The sequence below is a fragment of the Camelus ferus genome, chromosome 16 (assembly GCF_009834535.1).
Source record: "Camelus ferus isolate YT-003-E chromosome 16, BCGSAC_Cfer_1.0, whole genome shotgun sequence".
NCBI lineage: Eukaryota > Metazoa > Chordata > Mammalia > Artiodactyla > Camelidae > Camelus > Camelus ferus.
Genome location: NC_045711.1, coordinates 38,510,561 through 38,534,613, shown reverse-complemented (window position 1 = coordinate 38,534,613; position 24,053 = coordinate 38,510,561). Strand labels below are relative to the sequence as shown.

At 45.8% G+C, this 24,053-nt stretch overlaps 1 protein-coding gene across 2 annotated transcripts in view; it reads left to right on the top strand.

Annotated features, from left to right (window-relative positions):
- RPA1 (replication protein A1) overlaps positions 1-8,299 on the top strand; it is a 46,736-nt gene extending 38,437 nt beyond the window's left edge. Inside the window, exons 14-17 of one of the 2 annotated variants that reach the window (XM_006184997.3) lie at positions 743-919; positions 3,647-3,754; positions 5,812-5,898; positions 7,315-8,299. In XM_006184997.3, the coding sequence (XP_006185059.1) occupies positions 743-919; positions 3,647-3,754; positions 5,812-5,898; positions 7,315-7,419 (477 nt within the window). In that variant the 3' untranslated portion in view covers positions 7,420-8,299. The remainder of the gene's footprint in view (positions 1-742; positions 920-3,646; positions 3,755-5,811; positions 5,899-7,314) is intronic. The other variant, XM_014559567.2, reaches the window with a different exon arrangement.
- The last annotated feature ends 15,754 nt before the right edge of the window (positions 8,300-24,053 follow it).

Sequence of the window (24,053 nt, the reverse complement as noted above, 5' to 3'; positions counted from 1 at the left end):
TGAAGGCACTAGCTCAGTTTTTTTTGCATTCTACTGAATTTGGTGACTTAGACCAGGGATTCACAAACAGGCCCACGGGCCATATCCACCCTGCCGCCTGTTGTAAATAAAAGTGTATTGAAACCCAGCCACGTGCTCGCATCTCCATGCTGTCTGTGGACCACCTTGCCCCAAAGCAGCAGGGTGAGTAGCTGCAACAGAGACTGACCAAATGGCTCATGAAGCCTGAAATAGTTATCGTCTGGCTTCTTACTGAAGAAGGTTTGCTGACCCCTGGCCAAACAGAGATTAAGGTGAATTTAGACCCTAGAAATCAACTGCTGTTGTTTTGAAGGTGGGAGGTGTGGTGGTTCATAGCTGTGCTAGATTTTGCCTCATTGCTGTGTATTTCCTGGTTCTGTTACCTGTGGGGGGGTCAGAGGAACAGGAGGATGAGTCTTTGTCTTTTGAGGTCTTTATCTTTCATATAGTCTATTTCAGTTTTAACTAGTTAATTCAGTCTAATTTAGAATTAACTCTTATACTTAAAGTATAATAATATGCTTTAGAACTTGGTTTATTACCTCCATGAGTTTTGTAGTCAGCACAAGTGATTTCTTAAACTGTAAGATAAATTATTCCCTGTAATGACATTGTGATTGTGAGAACTAGAATATGTAAACACCTACCCTTCTGTGTGAGGGCAAGTCCGTTCCTGCATGTAGGCCTGTGCTGTGTCTTATGTCACTCTTTCCTCCTGAAGCCCGACTATTTTAGCTCTGTGGCCACAGTGGTGTATCTTCGCAAGGAGAACTGTATGTACCAGGCCTGCCCCACTCAGGACTGCAATAAGAAAGTGATTGATCAGCAGAATGGCTTGTACCGCTGCGAGAAGTGTGACCGTGAATTCCCCAATTTCAAGTACCGCATGATCCTGTCGGTAAGTAGACTGGGTAGGTGAGGACCACTGTGGTGCTTCCTGAGCCCCAACCAAGTGCCAGGCACTGTAGAGACGACAGCAAAAACAGGGTTGCTTGTGGTGGGTGGTGGTGCCCGTGAGTAAGTGCTAAGTGCGAAAGGGCTTGTTATTGTTCTGTAAATACGGAGGTGAGGGGCCTTTCATTCCACTGGATAGCAGTCTGCTTTCTCCTGCCTAAAGCTTTTGTTCGTACTGGAAAGTTGCATTTAGACACCTGGCTGATTGCAGTCTGCTGTGCATGTTCAGGTCTTCCTCAATTTACAATGGGGTTACCTCCTGATAAACCCATCCTGAGTTGAAACATTGTAAGTCAAAAATGCATTTAATACACCCGCCCCACTGAACAGCATGGCTGAGCCTAGCCTATCTTAAATGTGCTCAGAACACTCACATTAGCCTACAGTTGGGCAAAAGCATCTAACACAAAGCCTATTTTATGGTAAAGTGTTGACTGTCTCATGTGAGGTGCTGAATACCATACTGAAGGCGACAAGCAGGATGATTCTAAGTATTGGTTGTTTACCCTCCTAATTGGAAGGCTGACCGGGAGCTGCAGGTCACTGCTTCTGCCCCGGCATCATGAGGGCGTACCAGACGGCACACTGCTAGCCCAGGAAAAGATCAAAATTCAAAATTAGAAGTACGATTTCTACTAAATCCAATCGCTTTCACACCATCGTAGAGTTGAGAAGTCGTGAGTCGGGGACCATCTGTAGTACAGTTACAGCATCAGTGGGCACCTGCCTGCTAAGTGTTACGAAGATAAATTAATGCGAAGTGGCATCTCTGGAGAGCAGTAATTACATTTCTGCAGCCCGTGCCTTTATTTAGTCACTTTCCTTGTGGCTAATCTGCTCCTCTGGCCTCAGTAGAGCTGGCTTTGGAGGAATGTGACTGCCTGCCGATGTGGGATGGTGGCTTTTTTGCATGATAGGAATTGTTTCTTTCTTTTTAAAAAACGGTTAAACTCAAAGGTGTACTTTTTTTTTTTTTCAAAATTATGATACTAAATGATAAAGATACAAGAAAATGGACATTCTCACATTTTTCTAGAAGGCGATTTGGCAGTACAGTGTCAGAAGCCTTACAAATGTTTATGTTTTCTGACACAGAAACACTTGGAGGGAGTTTCTTCGAAAGAAGTGATCAGAAATGTTACAGCTGTAAGAAGTTGTCCGTTGCCTTGTTTATTTAAAACTTGGATACAGTTTAAATGTCTTAAATGTCCTTAGTAGTCTACTGGTTGATTCCTTTATTGAATATCTTTAGAGCGGAGTAGTACGTACCATGAAGGCATTAGAATTTGTCCTTTATTCGATAGTTTCCACAGTTAAAATATTTGAAGACCATTGCTAACAAACTCTATTAAATGACATAAATAAATGTTCCAGCTTCATTCATTGAAAGTAGCAAATTTTAGATGGTATGTTTTACATAGTTTTGAGGCATTGTGCACAGAGAACAGACGGAAGATGAATATCCGACTGTTGGTAGTAGTTATTTCTGGCTGATTTTTATTTCTGTATATTTTCCGCATTTTCCTTTTTTTTTTTCCCCTATAGTTAATACTCTCATAATAGGAAATTTTTATAAAAAATCTTTTTAGATAAGAGAGTAAGGGATTACATCCACCCTTTCTGTGTTCTAATTTCCCTAAAAAAAAGGAAAGTTCTACTTAAATTTTAAGCGGCTGCTGCTTTTTTTTTTTTTTTGTGAACTGTTAACCTCATTGAACTAATTTGAAGAAATGTGTTTTAGATGATTTATCAGCACTTGGTAAAACTTTAAATAGTGGAATCCTCAGTGCACTGGTTTCATGTGATGCTTACATGTGTGTGTCCATCATTGCTCTTCTTGCCCCGTGGAGTGGGTGCTTTTTGTCCTATGATGACAGCACAGGGCAAACTATAGATGTGAGCCCCGTATGTGATACATTCCCTATAAATGGGAGTGCTTTAAACTTTCTTCTTACCTTACTTTTCATCATGACTTTCGATATTAAAGCTCCATATATATGCAAAGTGAATATGTAAAATCATAGTGATACCTTTAAAAAAAACAAACAAACTTTGCTCTCTATTTCTACTGAGCCTTTTATTTTAGGAACTGAATTCTTTGTGATCCACTTCTTCCTTGACTCTCCCCTGTATAATTTTACATCATGGTCCAGTTGGAGAGACTTGAATGCTCATTGCTGTTGCTATGTTAAGTTCGCTGGCTGGATGAAGGCCCTTAGTTCAGGCTTTCAAATTGTGCAGGACACTCAGCAGTGATTGAGGAGCTGTCTTATGGAGCACCTCCTGATGCCTGAAGGATATACAGTTTAAAGTGCAGAGGGCACTGGAGGCTTGTTCAAAACCTTTAGTTCAAAGGCCATTGCAGCTGGCAGGGCACTGAGTCCAGTGTCCCCAGATTCTGCATCTGAAGGAGAGTTTAGTTGGGCTCTGTCTCTACTGAGATTACACATGCACAGCACATTGTGTTCCTGCTGTGATCCAGGCTTACGTTTTAAATTTTTTTCTTGGATATTTTTCACATTTTTTGGAAAGAATAGAGCATATTTAGTAGAAATGGCTTTTTTCCCTAGAAATTATTTTAATGAGTAGAAAAAGTTAATCTCCTAGTCTCTGTAGTGTGTCTTCCTTTTACTATTTATTTGCAGAAATAATGTAGAGTTGTGCTTTTTAGGTAAATATTGCCGATTTTCAGGAGAATCAGTGGGTCACATGTTTCCAGGAGTCTGCGGAGGCCATCCTTGGACAAAGCACTGCTTATCTTGGAGAGTTAAAAGAGAAGGTTGGCCAAGTTTTTTAATTACTGTAGCAGTTCCCGTGCTGTGATATGTACCCATTCTTTGCTCTTTACTGTTTTTTGGTTTGTGGCTTTTGGGTGTTATATATAGTTTCTGACTGATGATGGAGAGCTCATCTGATTCTGTCTAATTGTGTCCATCTTGGATGTGCTGACAATGTGATTATGAAGCAATGTATATAAAAAGCTTTAAAAGCAATTTACAAGTATAAACCACTTTTTTCCCCTGTTACTGTTAGCACGCCAAGAGTTGTTGTGCCTGCAGTCACTTGAGATCTGGGAGGTATCTTCTGAAATAATCTGAAGTGCCGATGTGCCTTTTTAACGTAACAAACACCCTCCTGAAAAGTTGAGTCAAGTCCTGGTTTAAATTCACACGTAAAATACCTGCTACTTCAGGTTGTCAGATGCAATTCTTACTAAGTCGTAACTTTTTTCATAACTTTATCCATTTCCTTTTTTAGTATGTTCACATAGTAGTTTTATTTAATTCAGGGACTAGATTAGTAATTATTCTAAACTGAAGAAAGATACTTGCTCAGACAAAATGTGTAAAGACCAATAAAAGCTATATTTTCTGGGCCACACAAATTAGCATCTATCTATAGATCCCCCCGCCCCATTTCCTCAAAAATTGGTTAGAATGCTTGTGAAAGCCCCTAAGAAAAAAGGATTTGTCATTTGTTCTTGGTGTGGTTTTTTTTTTTTCTTTCCTGTCTTCTGTTCTTTCGTCTCTGCCCCTGCGTCTTCTTGAAATTGTCCGTGAGCTCTCTGAGAGTAATCCCAACAAGCCCTTTTACAGAAATAACTGGAATTGACTTTAAAGTATGATGGTATCTTTTATCTGTTTCGCCTGGTCCTCTATTTTCATATCAGATTTTAAGGCTTGAGGCAGCCTTTCAGGATCTTTTTATGAGCTTATTACATTTGACTGGTTTTACTGCCGGTGAATGAGGACACACAGAAACCCTCCCCTCAGGAACCATGATACTCTCGGAGTACGCGCTCCGGGCTCTCACTGATCTTGAAAGAATGATGGCAGCTGGTATGATTTGCTGAAGGTTTAACACATTGTTTTATTTACATACCTGAAAGCCTGAGGACTTTGTGTGTGTGTGTGTGTGTGTGTGTGAAGTAACCCTTGCACAGAAGAGTTCTATATAACAAAGCCATTTTCATGTTCCAAGGGGCTTGCAAAGATAATGCTTGGCTGATATGAACTATTAATTTTATATAAAGTTCTTATAAGTTTATTTTGTGTATATTTCTATAAAATGCTTTCTTTAATCCCTGTTTACCAGACTTTAAAAAAAAAAAAATATATATATATATACTAGAAGCTTAATCGGATAGTAAAGAGGGAGAGAGGACTGTAGTTTTTGAATGTTCCCTAACCTTTGCCCGCTTCTCCTGTCTTCTTCATTTGCTCACCAGACCTGTAGCTGTTAACACAGAGACTGAAATAATGTATGTAACAAACTGGACTTTTCCTGAGTGTTTTTCCCCTAGTTCTTAATTTATGATGAAGATGCTGATCCTCAGATCTATTCCATCACAAACTTTCAAAATTTAGAAATGTGTTTCTTAAGAATGCTTCAGTGTTTTTTCTATTGTGGTAAAATAGACAAAAAGTTTACCATTTAAACCATTTTTGAGTTTAAGTTCAGCGGCTTTAAATACCTTCACATTGTTGTGCAACCATTCCCGTCAACCCCCTCTAGGACTTCTTCACCCTCCCAAGCTGAACTCTGTGCCCATGAAACACTTAACTCCCCGTCGCCCCTGGAAAACCATCATTCTACTTTCTGTCTCTCTGAATTTGACTACTCCAAGTAGAGTATTTTAATTTTTAATAAAATTCCATCTAAACAGTTTTATGTGATGAAATGTCACCTATACATTTGTCATTCCCAAGCAATTTCAAACCACCGGCGGGGATCGTTTTCTCAGAGGATTTTCTCAAAGTCTTTCAAAACCCATACAGATAGTTTTCAGATGGCCTGGTGGTTTCCATCCCTACAGTTTTGCATTTGTTTTTGCAGAACGAGCAAGCGTTTGAGGAAGTTTTCCAGAATGCCAACTTTCGGTCTTTTACATTCAGGATCAGGGTCAAGCTGGAGACCTACAACGTAAGTGACGGCGCCTGTGGTGCGGAAGGGTCGGCGGTGGGAAGCTGCTGTCAGTCTCCGCGGCAGCGTCACAGTATTAGCTGTCAGTTCACTGCTTACTGTGGGCCAGACCCAGTGCTAAGCGCCCTGAGTTTATCACTCAGTGAATCTTCCTGACAATGAGGCCCCATTATCATCCCCGTTTTCAGGTGAGGAAACAGACTTGGAGAGAGGTCAGAGGTCTTTTCCACTGTCAGGCATCTAGGGGAAGGATGTTGTGTGGCCTTCCAGTTAAAACCTGGGGTTTTTGATTTGTGTCCTGAAAAAACAGACATTGCCCACAAGTTTTGGGCTCTAAAGTTACTATGTGGAACAGAGACCACATGTAGTTAAAATTACCCTGGAAATGCCTTAAATTTCTTATAGCATCATGTGGTTGTAGAGTCATGAAAAAATGGCCTTTATTGAGCACTTACTCTCTGCCAGATACTGTTCTACACCCTTTACGTTCATTATCTTGCTTGATCCTGGCAGTAACCCCACGTGTAGGAACTGTTGTTACCCCCGTTTTACCAGTGGAAACACGTAGGTGTACAGAGAGGAAGCAGTTTGCCTAAATTCATATGCTCACAGGTGGCAAAGCTAGTAATTCGACTCAGGCAGTCCAACCCCAGGGCTTTGCTCTCAACCACGCTTAGAAATACGATGGTGTTAGTAATCATGCTGTAGTGTGCGGGCCCCTGAGCTGGGCCTCACCCACTTCTGCCTCTGAAGGCACCGTCCAGCCTGGCCAGTGAGCCCGGAGGGAAGACGACTCTGCCTGTTGCTGGATTTACTCGTTCTGTTTTATTGTCAGACCTTAACCTTAATACCTGCTAATAGATGTGCTCGGCTTTTTGAGCATTAAATGAGACAGGGCCTCAAATGTCTGTGGTGCAATGTTGGGATGGACGGAAGGGTCATTCGGTCCCCACCTGGTGTGATCAGGGAAGCTGAAGGGAGGTGAGGCGGCTTCTTGCAGGGCTGAGACGGGGCCCATGGCGGGTCTCCCTCCTCTGCTGTGGGTGCATCTCCCCTCCCCACACCCCGCTTTCAGAACCAGCTGTGTGGCTTTAGGAAGTCACTTCTCTCAGCTCCTGTTTCTCCCTCTAAAAGAGAATACATTGAACTTGATAAGCACACTAAGGCCCATTGAGTTTGGAGTCCAGATTTCTGAGTGTTTGGGAGCACGAGGCAAGGATGGAAGAGGCCTGTGTTGAAGGGAGGCCTCTGTCCACTCGCCCAGCCCCAGAAGCCGCCCTGGGCTCTCGCCCTCATTGGAATGACTGAACTCTGAACCCAGCGTGTCTTTGTTATTTCTCCTGCGGGGATCACTGAAACCGCTGCCCCCTGCCACGGGCTTTCCTCCGCTCACAAACTGCTTTTCTCTTCTCAAAGGATGAGTCCCGAATTAAGGCCACCGTGATGGACGTGAAGCCCGTGGACTACAGAGAATACGGCAGAAGGCTGATTGCGAACATCAGGAGAAACGCGGCTATGTGAGGCGAGCCGGCCGATGGGGCGGAAGCTTGAAGATAAAGAGCTGAAGTGAATCCATTTCTGCCCCTGCCCTGTGGGGCAACTTCACGTTAGCCACAAGGCGCCCAGAGCCTTGTTTGTGGTGTACCGAGCCGTTGCCTCTCCGGTGCGCATCTTGGAACCCCCAGCAGCAAAGGGAGACAAGCTTGGGTGGCTGTGGTGCAAACTGTCAGACCTTGGGGTCAGCTGGCGGGTAGAGTAGTACCAGGCTTTCCCTCTGTCCAGGCTTTTGTCCGTTTTATTAAGATTTCATTATCTTCAACCAGGAATTATGTCACGAGTAATTGACCCTAAATCTGCAGAGAGTGGAATAAATAATGTAAGTAGGGTTTCCGCTTCTCCAGTGGTGACACCTTCACAACTTGGGTCCCTTCTCGGTTGTGCGGAAGAACCTGGCGTTTTAGTGAGCGGGTCTTCCTGGAATTCAAAGCTCCCTTTGTAGAGGTGCCTCGTAGTTGTTAATGCTTGGAATGGCAATAGGGTAGAATTATTAATCAAAGTCATATCTTTTATATCTGAAGAATATCCTTCCTTTAGGGTTTAATAGACTGAGTCAGATGGGTCTGATATTAATCAAAATTGTCTCTTCTGAGGAAGGCTGATAAGCATTGACTTCCCATCCCCTAGGGACATCCAGGCAACTACAAAGCATTGCTTTAGTTTTCCCTTCAATTAATGTTGCAGTTTGGTTAGTGAATGCACGTCTTTTCTACCTGTACATATTTCTTGTATTTGTATGTTTCTTTTCTTGATTAAAGCTATGTTAAATAGAAGAGATTTTGAAGGGAGAAACCCTTTGTTTCCCTTGCTTTGTTTAATAAACAGTCTATCCTCTGCTTGTGAATCCCTACTTTGTTTGAATGCAAAGGGTTCTTGTAACTGGAAAGCAATTAATTACCCTTCATAATAAATGTTCACTTGGGGGAGATGTTAACTCATTACAAACTCGAAGATTAGTCCAAAGCAAGGAGATCATTCTTCCTAATGTTTGCAACCCTGAAATTCATCTTTAAAAGAATGAAAACACCAAAAAGAAAAAGCCATTGTGCCCCAGAATGCTGATGATCTGGCACTTTGGGATTTTATTGATGTTTACACAGCAGTCTTAACACCATCCAGGCTTTGAAATGTGAACAGACAGTGAGCTGGTAAGAAAACAGTAATTATGCTACTGGGCTTTTCAGTCAGCAAGAGCATGCTTGCTCTGTGTGTTCCTAATCATATTAATTATCTGTCTGGTTGCTGCAGCCCACCGCTTGGCATTTGCCACACATCTCTCTCCAAGCATCCAGGCAGTGTTGCAGTCAGCCTGCAGCGCTAGGACCTGGTTTTTAACCGGGCAGGTGCGGCACGTGGAGGCCCTTTGCAGAGCTTGAGGGTGATGATATCCTGTCTGTGTCATCCTTAGCTGTCCTCTTGGGGGAGGAACCAGCTGGCTCTAGGCAGGATGACCCCCACTCTTCAGAACATAGAGCATCTTTTTCTCAGTCCCGAGAACTGTCTGGACATACCCTAGTCTCAGGAGATGGTCACTGGGTCGCACTCAACTCTCTGGCTGAGGCCTTGACGATTTTCACGGAAGCTCTTTTCTGCCTGACCTTGCTCGTAAAGCACTGACTAGAAAATTATAGTCTTCATCACTGTTCTGGATTGACAAATTGTGGGTTGGAAGTGGTAATCTAGCTTTCAGCCTGGTCACCAGTCCTTTATATCCACTACTTCGAGCATTCCTCCTCTCCGCATCTCGGCTTCGACCCCGTGAAGAGCACTGACCGGCAGTGCAACCCTGATGTGTCTCCGGAACATCATACCAGCCACCCCATGTTCTCGATGACCACGTGGTGAATCCAGCACATCTACACAAATGTGATTAGAAATCCACAGGGGGCGTTCTGAGGGAGGGTGGGTCCCTTGAGGGCGGATGTTTAGCAGATTTCCCTACTAAACATCAGATCCCTGATAGAGGAGCATTAGAAACTGGCTCCACTGTTATGCTTTTAAGAGATTTAACTCCCTGAGGATTGCCTAAACAGATTCTGGCCCACGGTTCTTAGAGCTCTCTTGGAGATGGTTTATCTCGAAAGGCTGTTCATGTTGCATTTCTCATCTTCCACTCAGAGATCAATGTTTATTTTGTGTACACCATGACATCAGCGTTAGGCAATTAGGAAAAAATCTAATCATTTCGCCTTTATTTTAAATGGTTCTTGGAGTCCCTCCAGTCTCATTGTGAAGGAGGCAGGGAGGGAGAAAAGGGTAATAATCTGATTTCTGTCCATATTTTCAGTGTTTTATGCTTTCCATTAAGGCTTTCATAATCTCCAGCATGCTTGTTCTGACTTTTTGAACCACAGGGTCAAAAACTCCTCCCCCCTATTTTTTTTTTCCTGAGTGGACCATCTTCAAAAAGTATAAATAATATTGATCGTGGTGTTTAATACACTAATGAGACCCATGGTTATTGACTACATAATTAATACACTGTCTAAAAGTGAAGTTTGGTAGCCCAGGATATAAAAGTTTATATATTGACTTGAGTTTCTTTGGCAATATGCCGTCTACGGTTTTATTTATAGAAAATGAAACTGGTTGTTCAGTCTTCTTTCCTTGTCACTTGTTAGAAAGCCACTACTCCCCCCGGTAAATTGATTGTTTCCTTATCTCAAACAGGATTTCCCCTCTTGAGACACCTCCTCCTCTTTCTATGTGGTTTCTAAGCTCTTAGTCTTATAATCCACTCTGCTGGTAGAGTTCTGGGTTTCAGAAACATTTTTGGGAATAATCATTTTTTTTCCCCCAGAAAGAGACTTTAGATGTTTTATTTTCATTGGTTTGGGAAAAAAATCTCAACTGAGTATGTTTTATTATTAAGCTGATAGGTATTGTTAACGTCAAAGAAAAAAGGGAAAGGAATGGGGACTACTTGGACCACTGATTATTTCTTAATGCAAGTAATCCACATTCAGTGTAGGAAAAAAAAACGTGCAGACAAGAAAAAAAGTGTCCTTAATCCCACCCATCAGTAATAACCGCTTGTATCACGGCCTACTTTTCTCTCTGCTTGTATGTGGATAGATACAGTTTTCATTTAAAAATGGGATTATATTACACATACTGTTCTCTAACACTGATCCGGGTACTATAGGATGGACATCTTTCCTATTTCAGTAAAAATGATCTGCATAATTTTCTTTTGGATCAGCATAATTTTAATTGGTATTTGGCTATACGGATGTGTAAATTTATTGAGCCAATCCACCTGCTGGAAGCTTGCATTTTCTAATTAAAAATTTTTTTAAATTTATTTTTATCGAGATATAATTGGCATATAACTGATTTAGATATACATATACTTTCTAACTTATAAACTCAGCTTTGGATGGGCAGGAGCATTTATCCTGTGTTGCCCTGTGAAAATGTGTGCCTTCTATTCTTGTCCTGTAAGGTTCTCTGATTATACTTTCTTTCCCTTAGTCCAGTGGTAACTCTGCTGACCCTGTGTCCCACCAAGGGCTGGCAGGTGATTTGAGCAGGTGCTCGAATCCTCTTCAGCAAAGGCAGGTAGATGACTAGAAAGGAAAGGGCTACGGAAGACCTCAGAGCTCCGGGCGGCTTCATCCTACCTACCACGTGGACCGGGTTGTGGCTGGGAAGAGGCCTGAATCCTCTTGTTTTCTGCTGGAAATGGCCTCTTGAGAACACATCTGATTGACTTGCTTTATAAATCAACTTGCTTCTTTGTGTAAAGCCATTAATTAATGATTATTAAAACCTTTTCATTATATTTGCGATGGTGGTTTTAAGTCGCTGAGAAAAGTGTGGAGCACCTGTCTTCATTGACCACCTGTGCCACCATCTCTCCACGTGACTTTTTTTTTTTCCCCAGGTAACTTTAAATCAAGGAACCTTGTCCACAAGAACTGCAGTCTATTTGGAGCAAGGCTTGGGGCTAAGTAGTAATATCACAACTCAAATTAAAATTCGGTAAATGGAGCGATCACTGGAGACTGGAGTCATCAGAAAAGATTTCACAAAGAATGGGGTGATTTGAGACTCACAAATCGTCTCCTTCATTTAGGTCAGGGGCCAGCTGATCTACATGGAAAATGCGTGCAACACCTGCTAATAGCCTTTCACTCCATATTCACCACGGGCAGATGAAGCTAGATGCTGTGAGAGTTAGGCAGACAGCACCAAAGGAAACTGGGTTCTGGTGTGAGTAATGTTGGACCACGGGTGCTGTAGAAGGACTTACTTGTATTATCTATATAGCCAGACCCCTAACTCTCAACGCTCACAAGAATCAATCACCTGGCCGTTTTTACAGCTTTCCAGCTTTGCCAGGCTCTCAATGGCTGTCACCTTGTACCCCCTACCCCTTCGCTGCTGATAAATCTCAAAATTTCAAGAAAACAGAATCTCTTTTTCAGCCATGTGAAAAGCAATCCCACCTGCCTCATGAGAAATATTTATATCTAATTCAAAAGTAATCATGTAAACTTTTTAATAATTGTGAGCCATTCTTCTAAAAAAAAAAAATCACACCTGCTCCCTAGGGTATTACCCAGTCGGTAATTGGAAGTTTGTGCTGTCATTAAAAATGACAGTTTCCTCAGAGAACATCCTCAGTGCTTGTAAAATGCAGATAACTCTGCCTATATTTAACTTGTGTGTGGTGCAGCTTCCTCTCCACGGTTAGGTAACCAAGGGCTGGTGCCCAGGAACGCAGAGGAGCCCGCTGCAGGGAGCGGCGGCTCTGTGCTGTGGACGCCCTACCCTGAAATGGAGTCAGAACAACCAGGACTTTTTAAAAATAAGCCCCGATTGGACTCTCATCTCTCCTCTCACCGTTGACACTGCTGTTCATGTTGAAGTTTATTTATATCTTCAGTCAGCCATGGTACAGAGGTCATTTCTATTGGCCTAAAATTTTAGAGGCTTATGTTTGCCTCGGAAAGCTGATCTCCCCAGCACTCAGGTTGGAATGCAAAGCTGGTCTTTTGTCAAAAGCTTTTCTGCCTCCACAGCATCCCCGCTCCCACCACCACCACCAATTTCCTTCTCTGCCATTTATTTAAAATTTGAATAGCTTTCGAAGGTGCCTCCCCGTAAATGAGCTCTCCTCCTCTAATGGGCTCTCTCCAGGCAGCAAACCTTCCATAAAGGAGCCACTAATTAAGCAGAAAATGGTTTGTCTTGCTTAGCCACGTTCCCCGAATCTAGCAGTCAGTTTAGAAGATGGGACATCTTTCTTGATGGCCATGATTTTAATAATATTCTTTTGTCTTTTCCACCAGCAGTTAGGGTGTTTGTGTGTGTGTATGTGTGTGTGTGTGTTCCAGTTCCTGTCTTCCTCTCCATCTTGAAGAGGAAGATTTGTTTCTGTAGACTGTTACAAAAAATCCTTATTAAAGTTACTCTTGAAGGATCAGACCCACGCCGAGCCTTCTTGGTTGGAGAGCGGGGCTGTGGGAAAAGCTTATCAATTTGCAGGGGAGGCACACACAGGCTCTCAGGGAAGATGCCTGTCAGTCAAATGGCTCTCGTGAGAAGCCCGAACGGCCTCTGATGGAGAATTGAAGGTGTTTGCAGGCTTCCCCGGGCAGCATCTCTCCCGGGTGGATGTGCACACCACAGCCAAACTGCACAAGGCTCCTAAGAGAACCTTTAGCTCTTGGAGCCAAGTCTCATTTTGTGTGTGTTATTAAAGTGCGGGAGGCTAGGAAAAGCAGAGCCCTCTTAATTAGAGAGCGGCATTCTTGCATAGGAGTCGTGTTCCGTTCGTGGCGTAATTGTCACAGCAAATTACCAGTTAAGTTAAATATTGAGCTGGTAGTTCTCGGAGCTTCAATTACTTGCTCCACCCTACCCTCCCCACCCGCTCCTACCTTTGCCATCACCTGCTATACTGCACTTCTAACTTGATCTTCTGCCAAGTGGTAGCTTTTAAGTGAGGCTTAGAGAAGATACACTCTACAGCGGGAGCAATAAATCTGGCTTGGGGCAAGTTATAGGATGCCAGGAACATCTGAATGAGGGGTGCAATTTTTGCTCGGTGTGTAGGGGTGTGCTGGGTCGTCTTTCTCGCCTTCTAACTCCAGCTATAAAACTGCTAGGTCGGTCGGTATATCTAGGGTGGCTGTCTCCTGATGGGAAAACCCTATTTGAGATGCCACAAGAAATGCAAAGGAAATATAAGGCTTGGTTCCTTCTCTCTAAATTTTAATCTGTGAGGGGGAAGGCCCACAAAATGGAAGAACACTTTTCATAAGCGAGCACAGTTAATCGAGAGCAGATTGGGTGTGTGGTGGGGGCAAGGAGCCGGTGGAGAGGAGGGGACAGACTGCGGTAGAGGCAGTCCCAATATGTGTGGGTTGTCATGGCAAGGGTGAGAAGGATGGATTGGCAGGGAGAAAGGCGAAGTCCGCTTCCAGCTGAAGAGACAGCACATGGCGTAGGCACAGGAGAAGGAGAAAGGAAAGTGGGCGCAGGCAATTCTGAGACAGTCAGCCTGGTTCAAGTGGTGGCTCTTTGGAGAGAAACAGTTTGTGAGGCTGCTGAGCCTCAGCAGAGCAGTCTGGACCTTGATTTTTCTGGAGCTTAATCCTTAAGCCCTTTGGAATGCAGGTCCCAGCGAGTGTCCTTTGTCTTTAATTGACCGATCATCGGTTGCTCCTGGAGCTGGTGTTGGGGCCAGCCAAGTACCTGGGAAGATTGCTCTAGGGCAGCCTCTCTGCTTAGCCAACTAAATAGCTGAGGAAATCCTGCAGGGGATGTTATTGGAGAGTTGTACACTCCATTTCTCACAAGCTTCACGCTGGGCGGCTCATTTTCTTTGGACAAAGATAGACTGGCTCCCTCTCTTGTTGATGGAATGAAAATTCTCTCTTGCATTATGGCTCATGTGATAGCTTTGGTGGTGGTGCTGTGGGGATAATGAAGAGTCTCATAATGGCTCTAGTTAAACCCGGTAATATCACCCTATCAACCTTCAGCCCGGCTGTGGGACTCTAACCCAGTTTCGTATTCCTAAACGTCTAAAACTTACCACTGGCATCTTCAAATCGCTAAGAAGATGCCAGCCATCTAGCCTGTTTCCTGGAGTGTATTTATAAACCGAGGTTCATTTCTTGAGTCTAGAATTGCGCCTCTTCCAATGCCAGCCCCTCGGTCGAGGTCAGTCTCTGAATAATCTGGGGAAGTTTAAGTTATTTCGGCCACAGCATCGCCCTTCTCAGTCTCTTAACTACTGTCCTGCTGGTTTAGTGCCCCCAAAGGAAGTGGACTCATTTTATTCTGGAAAATGGGGAACTGAATTTGCTTTGGGACCTGCCTAGGTCTAATGAGTCCAGTCTGCGAGCAGGGTGTGCCCCGTGTATGAAGTGCACGTGCCCGTGCGTGTGGCGTGTGCACGCGTGCGCCCTGGGCTCCAGTAACCTCTGTTCAGCAGTGGCTGCTGTCCCCTCAGGTGGGGCCCACTTACATCATGTTCTCAAGAGACCTGGTGGTTGTGGCTACCTTCCCACCCCTTGGCCTTCCTGAAGATGTTTCACATTCACCCCCAAATAGGAAAGTAGCCAAGGGGATCTGAGTCAAGGCAACTTCCTGAGGCTCCTGAGTGAACCAGGAAATGGGGGCGACGTGCTGAAGCAGAGGAGGGGGGATGGGGAGGGACCAGGAGGAAAGGCATAGGTGGGGGAAGATGTCATTTTAACCTAAATTAAATAATGGAAATGACAATCATGAACAGCATCGAGAGCAGTGACTCCACGGCCAGAACTACCTGACCATGACAAATGGCCCTCCTGGGGATCGGGGCGCAGCCTCCTCTCCTGGACGCGGCGGGGAAGGGGTCTCTCCACCAACCAGGGCGGGCGGGAGGCAGGGCGGGCGCTGCCTGATTTAGCCTGGAAGTTAAAATCGCTGGAGCAGTTTATAGAAACACCAGAGTGAGCTGTGGCGCACAATCAGGAGGCAGGATCCAGAGATGATGGCATAAACGCTTCAAATGTGCTCAGGGTAATTAGTTTTGAATTACCATGTGCATATTTTAAACATTTAAATGATCATCCCAGGTTTTCGAAAACAGTTTCACACGGCTTCTAGTCGCTCCCGCTCCCGGCGCGCCTCCCCGCGGGAGAGCAGCCGGCGCTCGGCTGGGGACGGAGCCAGGTGGATGGAGCAGAGCGGTTCTGCGGCGTCGGCGGAGAGGAAGGAGCGGCGGGAGCCGCGCTAAACCCTCAGATCAAGGCGGATTAGGCCGCAGCCCCGGGTCCTGGCGCTGCCAGCTCGCCCCGGACTTCCCTTCCTCCAAGCCAATGTTGTCTGTGCCAGTTTTCCAAAACGATTTGTTAAGCTTTTAAGTTTTCCATTGTGCATGAAAATGCAATTCCATTTGGGTAGCTTTTTTTTTTTTTTTTTTTTTTTTAATGATTACCTGGACAGCTGGGAAACTTGAAAGATGGTTTTCCAGGTAGGAACGACGTGTGGGGTTTCACATCGACGACCATGTCCACCAGTCACCTTCCACCAATTTCAGGCCCCTCACCCCCACCCCTGTGTTTGGGCTAGGATGCAAATAGCAGTTTCTAAAATCCCTAACTCAGTACACAGTGGAAAGGGCAAGGGTTTTCACACCACAAACCTCCAGTCTCTCTCCTCCTACAGGAATTGCTAAAGGAGGTGTCCTCCGGTATCTTACAGAGGACTTTTCTAGGCTCTTTCTGTTTGGGGAGGAGGCTGTTTATCAAGTCAGGTCTCAAACTTTATCAAGGACCTGAATTTAAAGCAGTGGCTTACAAAAGCCGCCCTGCATCCTTTTCTCTCTGTCAAACGCTGTTCCTCCAGCAGGGGGAGCTGACAGAATAAAAACTATGAGCCAGTGCCTAGGACCTTTTGAGTGGGAGCTATCTATGCAGAGATCCTGATTGAATGAAAATTGTTCATTATGCAAACTGTGTGGTTCGATACACAGAGGCGGCCCCCAGGCACAAACCCCAAGTAGTTGCTTTTTCTCTCCCCAAATTAAAACATATGAATTGCTTTGATGTAATCTTACAACAAAAGCCTAATAGAAATTTTATTTCTTCTGAAGTTGCCTGTCATTTCTGATTGCCCCCCTTCTTCTGTCCTATTAATATCCTTACAGTCAGGGATCTGCGGCTGAGTTTAGACCATATTTGAGGATGGATGGGAACAGTGTGTTTTCCTCAGCAACGGCCCGGGTTATTTAAATACACTTACACTGCTTGTGATATGTTTAATCTCTTGGGTTTTTTTCCCCCCACTGCTATTTATCATCTTAATGGAATGCTACAGAATATCACATTATGCAATGTGTTTAAATTGATAAATTATATTAGCAAAAATCTTGGATTGTATTTTTTAATGGTAAGTGGGTTTTGGTAGAAATATTTTCTCATTAGTAGATCAGCTACTCGCAGGGTAGACATTGTAAGGATTTGGGAATAAGCTATATTTATGACCTATTTGGCTAATTAAAATTAAAGCATAATTTTAGCATGAAGTTCCTGCAAGACTTTGCAGAGAGGGTGGAGGAAGAAACTTGCCCAAATCCAGTTACTTTTAAATGTCAGTTGCCATAACAACTTCACATGAGCCATATTTTAACTTGAAAATTCCTTTTAGGATTCGGTTGCTATAATAATTTGCCTCAGCTCTTTTTAGGAGGCATATTTTCCTATTTTCCTTTTGTGATCATTTCAAGGCTCTCAAGACGGTAACAAAAATGACCATGTAAATAGCTCAACCCTTCCTTTCTTCCAAAGGATCAGAGTGCCTCCCCCAACCAAAAAAAAGAAGTGTGGGCTCTGGGGGTTTCTTCTGCAGGGATGGCCTTCCCAGGCTTTCCCAGGCCAAGTTCTAGGGGCTCCTGGCTGCAGGAGCCAGTGACCTTGTGGGTGGGAGTCATTAAGCCAACAGAATTTTTTGAAGTGTGACTATTCAATTTTTCGGTGTCTTGAGGGTTTTGCATGAGGCAAAGACCGGTCTGACCCTCTGAAGGAAGTGTGGGTCCACTCAAGCATTCTGGAGGCCTGTCGGCTCCCTGCCATCAAGTTGTGTTCAGGGGAACTCCTGGCATTTGACGACTGAGTGAGGCAATCCCCAAAGTATTTACTTAGAAGCCGAGTGGTAGCAGAGTAAAGTTCAGTGCTCTTTCTTTCGCTGTTTAGCTGTTAACCTTAATTCATTAGACGATGTGACCTCAGAGAAGCACTTGGCTGTAAGATCTCTTCTGGCCACAGGCACACCACAGGGGACTAGTTGCTGCCAGCCTTCCTGATCTCTCCGGGGCCGACACTGACATTGCTGAAGGCAAGCTCGTGGTCCTGAGGAAAAGGTTTTGTGAGTGGGAAGAATATTTAATTTCAAAATATTCCTGGTCCCATCTCCTTGAAGGAGCTCGGCTCTTCCTGCTTGCTTCCTGTGTCCCTTCCCGGGCGGAAGCTGTAATCAAGTCTGACTTGACCCCACCGTGGCTTTAGTGACCACAGCCCCTCTTCCTGGGTCTTCTGTGCTCCTTCCTCCCCCTCGCCCATTTTTCCTCCTCCCACCCTAGCTCTGTGGTGGGATCTTTAATTGTCACATCTTTCCTGGGACTCTGAGGCTTGCAATTGGGCAGTGGGACTCCTGCAAGGAGGACAGTAGAAAAAAGAGGGGGCCCGATGGCTCTCCTGCCTTCCCCTAGGGAACTCTGCCTTGGGCAGCCCACTTCATCTCCTGATGTCCTTACCTGTGCGGTGACGGTTATGCCTGCCACCCCACCCCCCCACCTCATAGGTCGGAAGTGAGGATCAAATGCAATGATTTATGAGAAAGAGAAAGCATAAGACCTTCTATAAATGTACCAGGGATAATAAGTATTATATTTTCTCCTCTGGGTGAAGCAGACTTTGGAAGTATGGAGATTATACTCTAGGAAAATCAGCTGGGCTGGAAACATGAGTTGCTCTTTTCAGACCTCGGCGATGTGCCTCTGAAAGAGACTTTGGTGAAGGTCTGTATCTGTTTGGGGATGTTCAATATTTTGATTGTTCCATACACGTCCGCTGAAATGTAATACTTGACATTTCTCAAGCACTGGTTGTGCTTTTTTTTTTTTCCTTTTCCCAAATCGAGTGTAACTGAACTATATGTTCAGGGAAATTGAAATAAAACATGAGTGCTTGGTTTCTATGTGAAACTGGAATTTCTGCTTCATCCTCCTTTGAGGACTTCCATCCTCTCCCCAGGTTCTGGCCGGCCACCAGCATAGGAAGCAGACTGATCCTTCACCCAGGAGGGAGGCATGAGGCGGGGCACAAAATGAGGACTCTGCGGTTAAACAGATCTGGTTTCGAATCCCACATTCTCCGCTTATCTGACCTCAGAATTCATTCCCTCTTGTATAAAGCATGGGTGATAATAACGCATGCCTTTCAGGCCTGTTGTGAGGATTAGAAATAATATTCGTAAAGCATCTAACATATAATGGGTAAAAATAAAAAATTGCAGTGATGATTGCTATCCATGCTTGCAGAAGGACCGAAATTCTTCTGATTAGCCTGGCACAGCTGCCAGTGCCCTGTGACCTCTGCGGGGATAACCCTTCAGCTGATTAGAATGAGGCAGTTTCTGGGAGCCCGGAGGTGACCTTCATTTCCAGAGTTCCTGAAGGCAAATCTGGGACACTGGGTGGACAGCAGTCCAGGTAGGCTGGTTTTGACTCAACAGAAGAAAGTGTTTCATAATTATCAGAACCGACCAATGACATGAGGTCATTTTAGAATATAATGAGCTTCCATCCGTTTTCCATTAAGAAAAGGCTGGTAAACATTTGCAAAGCCTCTGTAGGACAGGAGCCCTGGGCTTGGCCCTTGCAGCTCGGAGCTTGGGGGAGGACAGACCGTGAGGAGGAACAGCCTGGCTACAGGGTTTGGCTTAACACGTCCTTTTGATTCTCTTCCTCGCAGGGATTCCTGTGGGTGAGATGCTCTGCTGTGGCCTGCCATCTTAGGACCTGCCTCCAAGAGAAGATTCTGAAGGTTAAGTGATACTGAGACGGGGACATGGTTGTGAAAGATATGGCCTGGCTTGGAAGAAAGGCTCAGCATCCCTGTAGCTTTGTTTGCAGAGCCAAAGTCACGATGCCTCAGAGGTAGGCAGAGGGTCCAGTGGGAGGTGGACTAGTCCTAGAAAGAGCACTTCCCCAGATGGCTTTGGCCATCACAGTGGGTTGAATGATGTTTCCCCAAAAGATACGTCCAAAGGAACCTGTGAGTGTGACCTTGTTTGGAAGGAAGGTCTTTGCAGATGCAATTATGTTAAGGATCTGGAGATGAGATCATCCTAACTTAGAGTGGACCCTAAATCCAATGACAAGTGTCCTTAGAAGAGGAGGATTGAGGACACACACTGAGGAGATATGAAGACAGAAGCAGAGATGGAAGAAATGCTTCTTCAACTCAAGGATGTCAAGGATTGCTGGCAGCTGCCAGAAATTAGGAGAGCAAGCCACGGAGCAGCTTGTCCCTCAGAGCCTCCAGGGGGAAGCTACCCTATTGACCTCCTTGGTTTCAGGCTTCTGGGATCTGGAACTGGAGAGAATACATTTCTGTTGTTTTCAGCTACCCCGTTTGTGGTCATTGTGTGCAGCCCTAGGAAACTACACAGCTACTGTTCTGCCATCTTGAATTCTTTCATGCTCTTCCCGCTGGGTCAGTGAGGGGAGCCCTGGGCTCACTCAAGTGTCCGTCATATTCCATGGACAACTGGGCCCCTCGCTCCTGGGGCTGTTCTGTTAGGCCTCTCAGCTCAGGACTCAGCGTCCTCTATTCCCCAGTGCTTCCTGGTGTCTGCTTCCCTCCTCATAGGGTACAATGATGTTGTATTCTTAACGGCTGGGGTTTTATTGCTTAATGACATCTGAGCCGCAGCATGAAGGCACACAGGGGGGCATCGGCACAAGGCCCCTGCCCCATGCAAAAGAGGCACATCGCCAACAGGAAGAACATTTTCAAAAATCATCTTTAGAAAAGGTAGCATCAAGCATGCGGTAAACAGCTTTCAGCCACAGGCCGCCAGCCATACATTTAATTTGTTTTGACCTGGACACAGCTGTTTTCCTCTCCTTTTCCTCAGCATCTTATTCTGAAGTGCCAAGTGCCCATTGTCATTGGCAGTGAGTGTTCATGTTGAAAGACACTTTAATGAGAAAGTTGGCACCACATTCTACACCTGGGTGGGTATTATTCCCTCGGCAAAGTTTGTAGTTAATGAGTTTGGGGTTTTGGCCTGGAAAGCTCTAGGGAGATAAGCTGGGAGGCCTGGCAGTGACATTCTGTTGGAGACAGGCGTGAGCCAGCGCTGTGTCCAGGAGCAGACCAGCCTGTATGGGAGCTGGAGGCGGACCATGCAGGAAGGGCGGGAATGTCGTGTTATTTCATCCCACTTGCCACCGTGCCCACCCCAGCCCCCTGCTTCTCCTGGGAGAACACCAGAACCCCTGGGTACACTTCTTTGAGCTATGGTGGCCCATCCTGCTCTTCAGAAAGTGCAGCCCAGCATTAGCATGGAAATAGAGACATCATTCTTGAGGGGACCTCTGTTGACATCTTCCTCACACATCAGTGCTGGGGAATCAGTCCCTGGGCTGTGCTCTGAGTAGCGAGGATACATTTATTCTGTCTCCTGGCAGGTGGTACCCAAGGAGCTCTTGCATTGGACCCTGTCGCCACAGAATGTCAAACATCCTGCCGTCATGGATTCTCCCAGTCCGGTCCAGTATCTCAGGAGTGGTGGCTGTTCTCATTCCTGGGACTAATAAGAACATTTCAGACCTTTTTTTCCCCTCTTTCTTTCTTCTTCTTTTTTCCTTTTAATTTTCTTTTCTGTCTGTGTGAAAGCACCAAGCCCTGAGTGCTGCTGAGAACAAAAGAGGGCTGTCAAAATTCAGAAAGGAAAATCAAATGTCACCCCAACAGCCACAGCTGAGAGTGCATGGTGACTGTCCCCCATGGAGTGGCCCTGGGTGGAAATGAGAATTCAAGCACCAGGGGACACTCGAAATGACGAAATGTTTAAACGTGGTCTACCCGCTTTCCACGCACCTTTGCTTGGCTTCTTAATTATCAGCAGCACTGACTTCCAAGGAAGCCTCTCTTGCCCATGGAATCCATTTCCTCATCCTCATGTGGACACTCAGTGGCTTCACGTGTACAGCGGGGAAGCATGTTTTATGGCCATGGTTTGTGACTTGGGGGAGAAAGTTGTGATCCAAAAAGCCAGAGAGAGAGAGTGGGAGAGAGGGGGTCTCCTTGGCAGACAAGAAAGGCAGCTTATCTTTAATGGAGTCCTTAGCAGGAGCAGAGGGAGGGGCGCTGGAGGGAGATGTAGGAAGCTGCAGCATGAAGTGTAAATATGATGATTGTTGTCTCTTTCACAGGAAGTAAATAAATCAGCTCGGGCATAGATGTGAGAGGTGGCCGGTGATGCTGTGTACTTACATGGCGTCCTGAGCCTGGCCTCTTCAGAGCACTCCCGACGTTGATTCATTACGCCTTCACCAGCCCACCGAGGGTGGGAGGGGGAGAGAATTATTATCCCTTCTCTAAACCAAGAGACTGAAAGAGGTTAAGAGGCAGTAAGTTGGGAGTCGAAGGCAGCACTCCCAGCAGCCCATCCAGTGCTTCCTCCACTAGATTGTGCTCCACTTAGAAGCAAGTAATTGTCAGGTAACCTATTTTTCGGGGGCTAATTTCAGCATATAAGAGCTTTGTCTCCTCCGTATATTTCTTTGTCTGAAAAATGTATGAGCTGACGGGGCAGGAAAGAGGGACTTTAATTATGTGCCCAAGCTTGTGTGGGGGCCGAAGTTCCCAGAGAGAGGAACAGAGGATGGGACCCACCCCATCCCCCAGACCCACCCGAATGGAGTCCCTTCAGCTCCCAGATGGAATGTGGAAGGGGAAATAGGTCTGTCAGTGGCATCAAGAGGCTTATGGCCTTGGGTTTCCTGAAAATGTGGATCTGAAATGTTTTTCTCATTAAGAATCTGTTGAGCAAGTGTCACGAGGGAAGGCTCAGCGCAGAAGGAGGAGTCGGATGCTCAGCGGTAGGTTGGGCTGAGGCAGGGGAACAACATCCGAGGTTTGCAAATGGGTGGAAAATGCAGGAGCCTTTGTCATCCCAGGCCTGGAGTTCAGCCCTGGCTGTGGGACAGAAAAGCCAGGCAGTGAGGAAGGGACGAGATTCAGACCTGGACAGGATGCACGTTTGAATCATTCTCTGCAGCTCTGCTGCCACAGCCTGGGCTGTCTGGAGCTCTCCTCACCCCAAACCCCAGAGGCTCTCCCGGGGCTCCTGAGAATGGGAGCTGAGAGCAGGTGAGCTGCCGGCGGAGCTCTGTCACATGCGTTACCAAGGAGCAGGTGAACAGAGGAAACTGCCTTCCACGTCCCCAGAGGCCAATTTCCTCCAGTACCAGCAAGGGCACAGGGCCTCCACCAAGTCCCACATGGCAGGGTGGCCGTGGCTTGCGTCTCACCCACAGCAGCTGGATGCAAACCCAGCACCTCCAGGCACCCGGGGAGAGCGCATGGCTCTGCTTCTGAGGGCAGGCACATCTGGGCAGGCCTGCCCAGGCATCTCCTTCGCCCCTCACGTGTCCATGATGGGGAGAGGAAACTGGAGGGAGCCTGGGCCTTGTTCACTTATCCTGAAGCTGCAGGGCCCAGACTGATCCCAGCTATATTGGGCAGGCCCTGTGGGGACGTAATATATGCGTTTAGCACTGTTGCGGGTACCTGCCTTTATTATGGCCCTCTGACGCACTCCCTCTCCCCTCCTTTTCCATCCCTCCCCTTCGTTCTCTCCCTTCTTCTCCTCCCTACCCACCTCCTCTGTCTCTTTTTTTCTCTCAGCCTCTGCTGAATTCTGCATTGACATCAGCACTTCCAAAAACAACAACAACAAAGGAAAGTAGGTCATTGGCAATTCCAGGTCGGAGCTGGGCCCTGGTGCCAGCTGAGTCAGGAGGTGTGGCCCATCTCACAGAGAGCAGAGGGACACCCCAAACTCTGTGCCCACTGCCTTGCAAGTGGAGCTTGGTCCCACCCCTGCCCCATATTCTGAGGGGAAGAGTAGGTATATGCACCCACCGTGTGTTTGCACGCTGGCTCGGGGATGGGGTTCATCCACCAAGAGCAACACCCCGTACACTTGCTCTGGTCCTGGTATAGTGTTGGGGTTCAGGGGCCTGGGGTGCCCACACTGGTCTCGTGGGTGGGAAGCCCGCCTTCAAATACACATATTTATTCACACACATGTGTACACAAGCCCGTCTGCTCTGCCTCCTCTGCCCTGTTCCTCGGGGGCTTCACACGTAACATTTCCTCTGCTCTCTGTGGTCATGGAACTCCCAGTTCTACTTGAAAGATTACCCAACACGCTAATTGGGACTCCTGCTATGATTAAAAAGAAATTTCAGATTAGAGCCACCACGCCATAGAGCTCAGGAAGAAAACAGCTCTTTATAAACCCAGCAGGAGCAGACTTTGGTTTTTTTCTTCTTCTTTTTCCTTCTTCTAACTTTGAAAAAA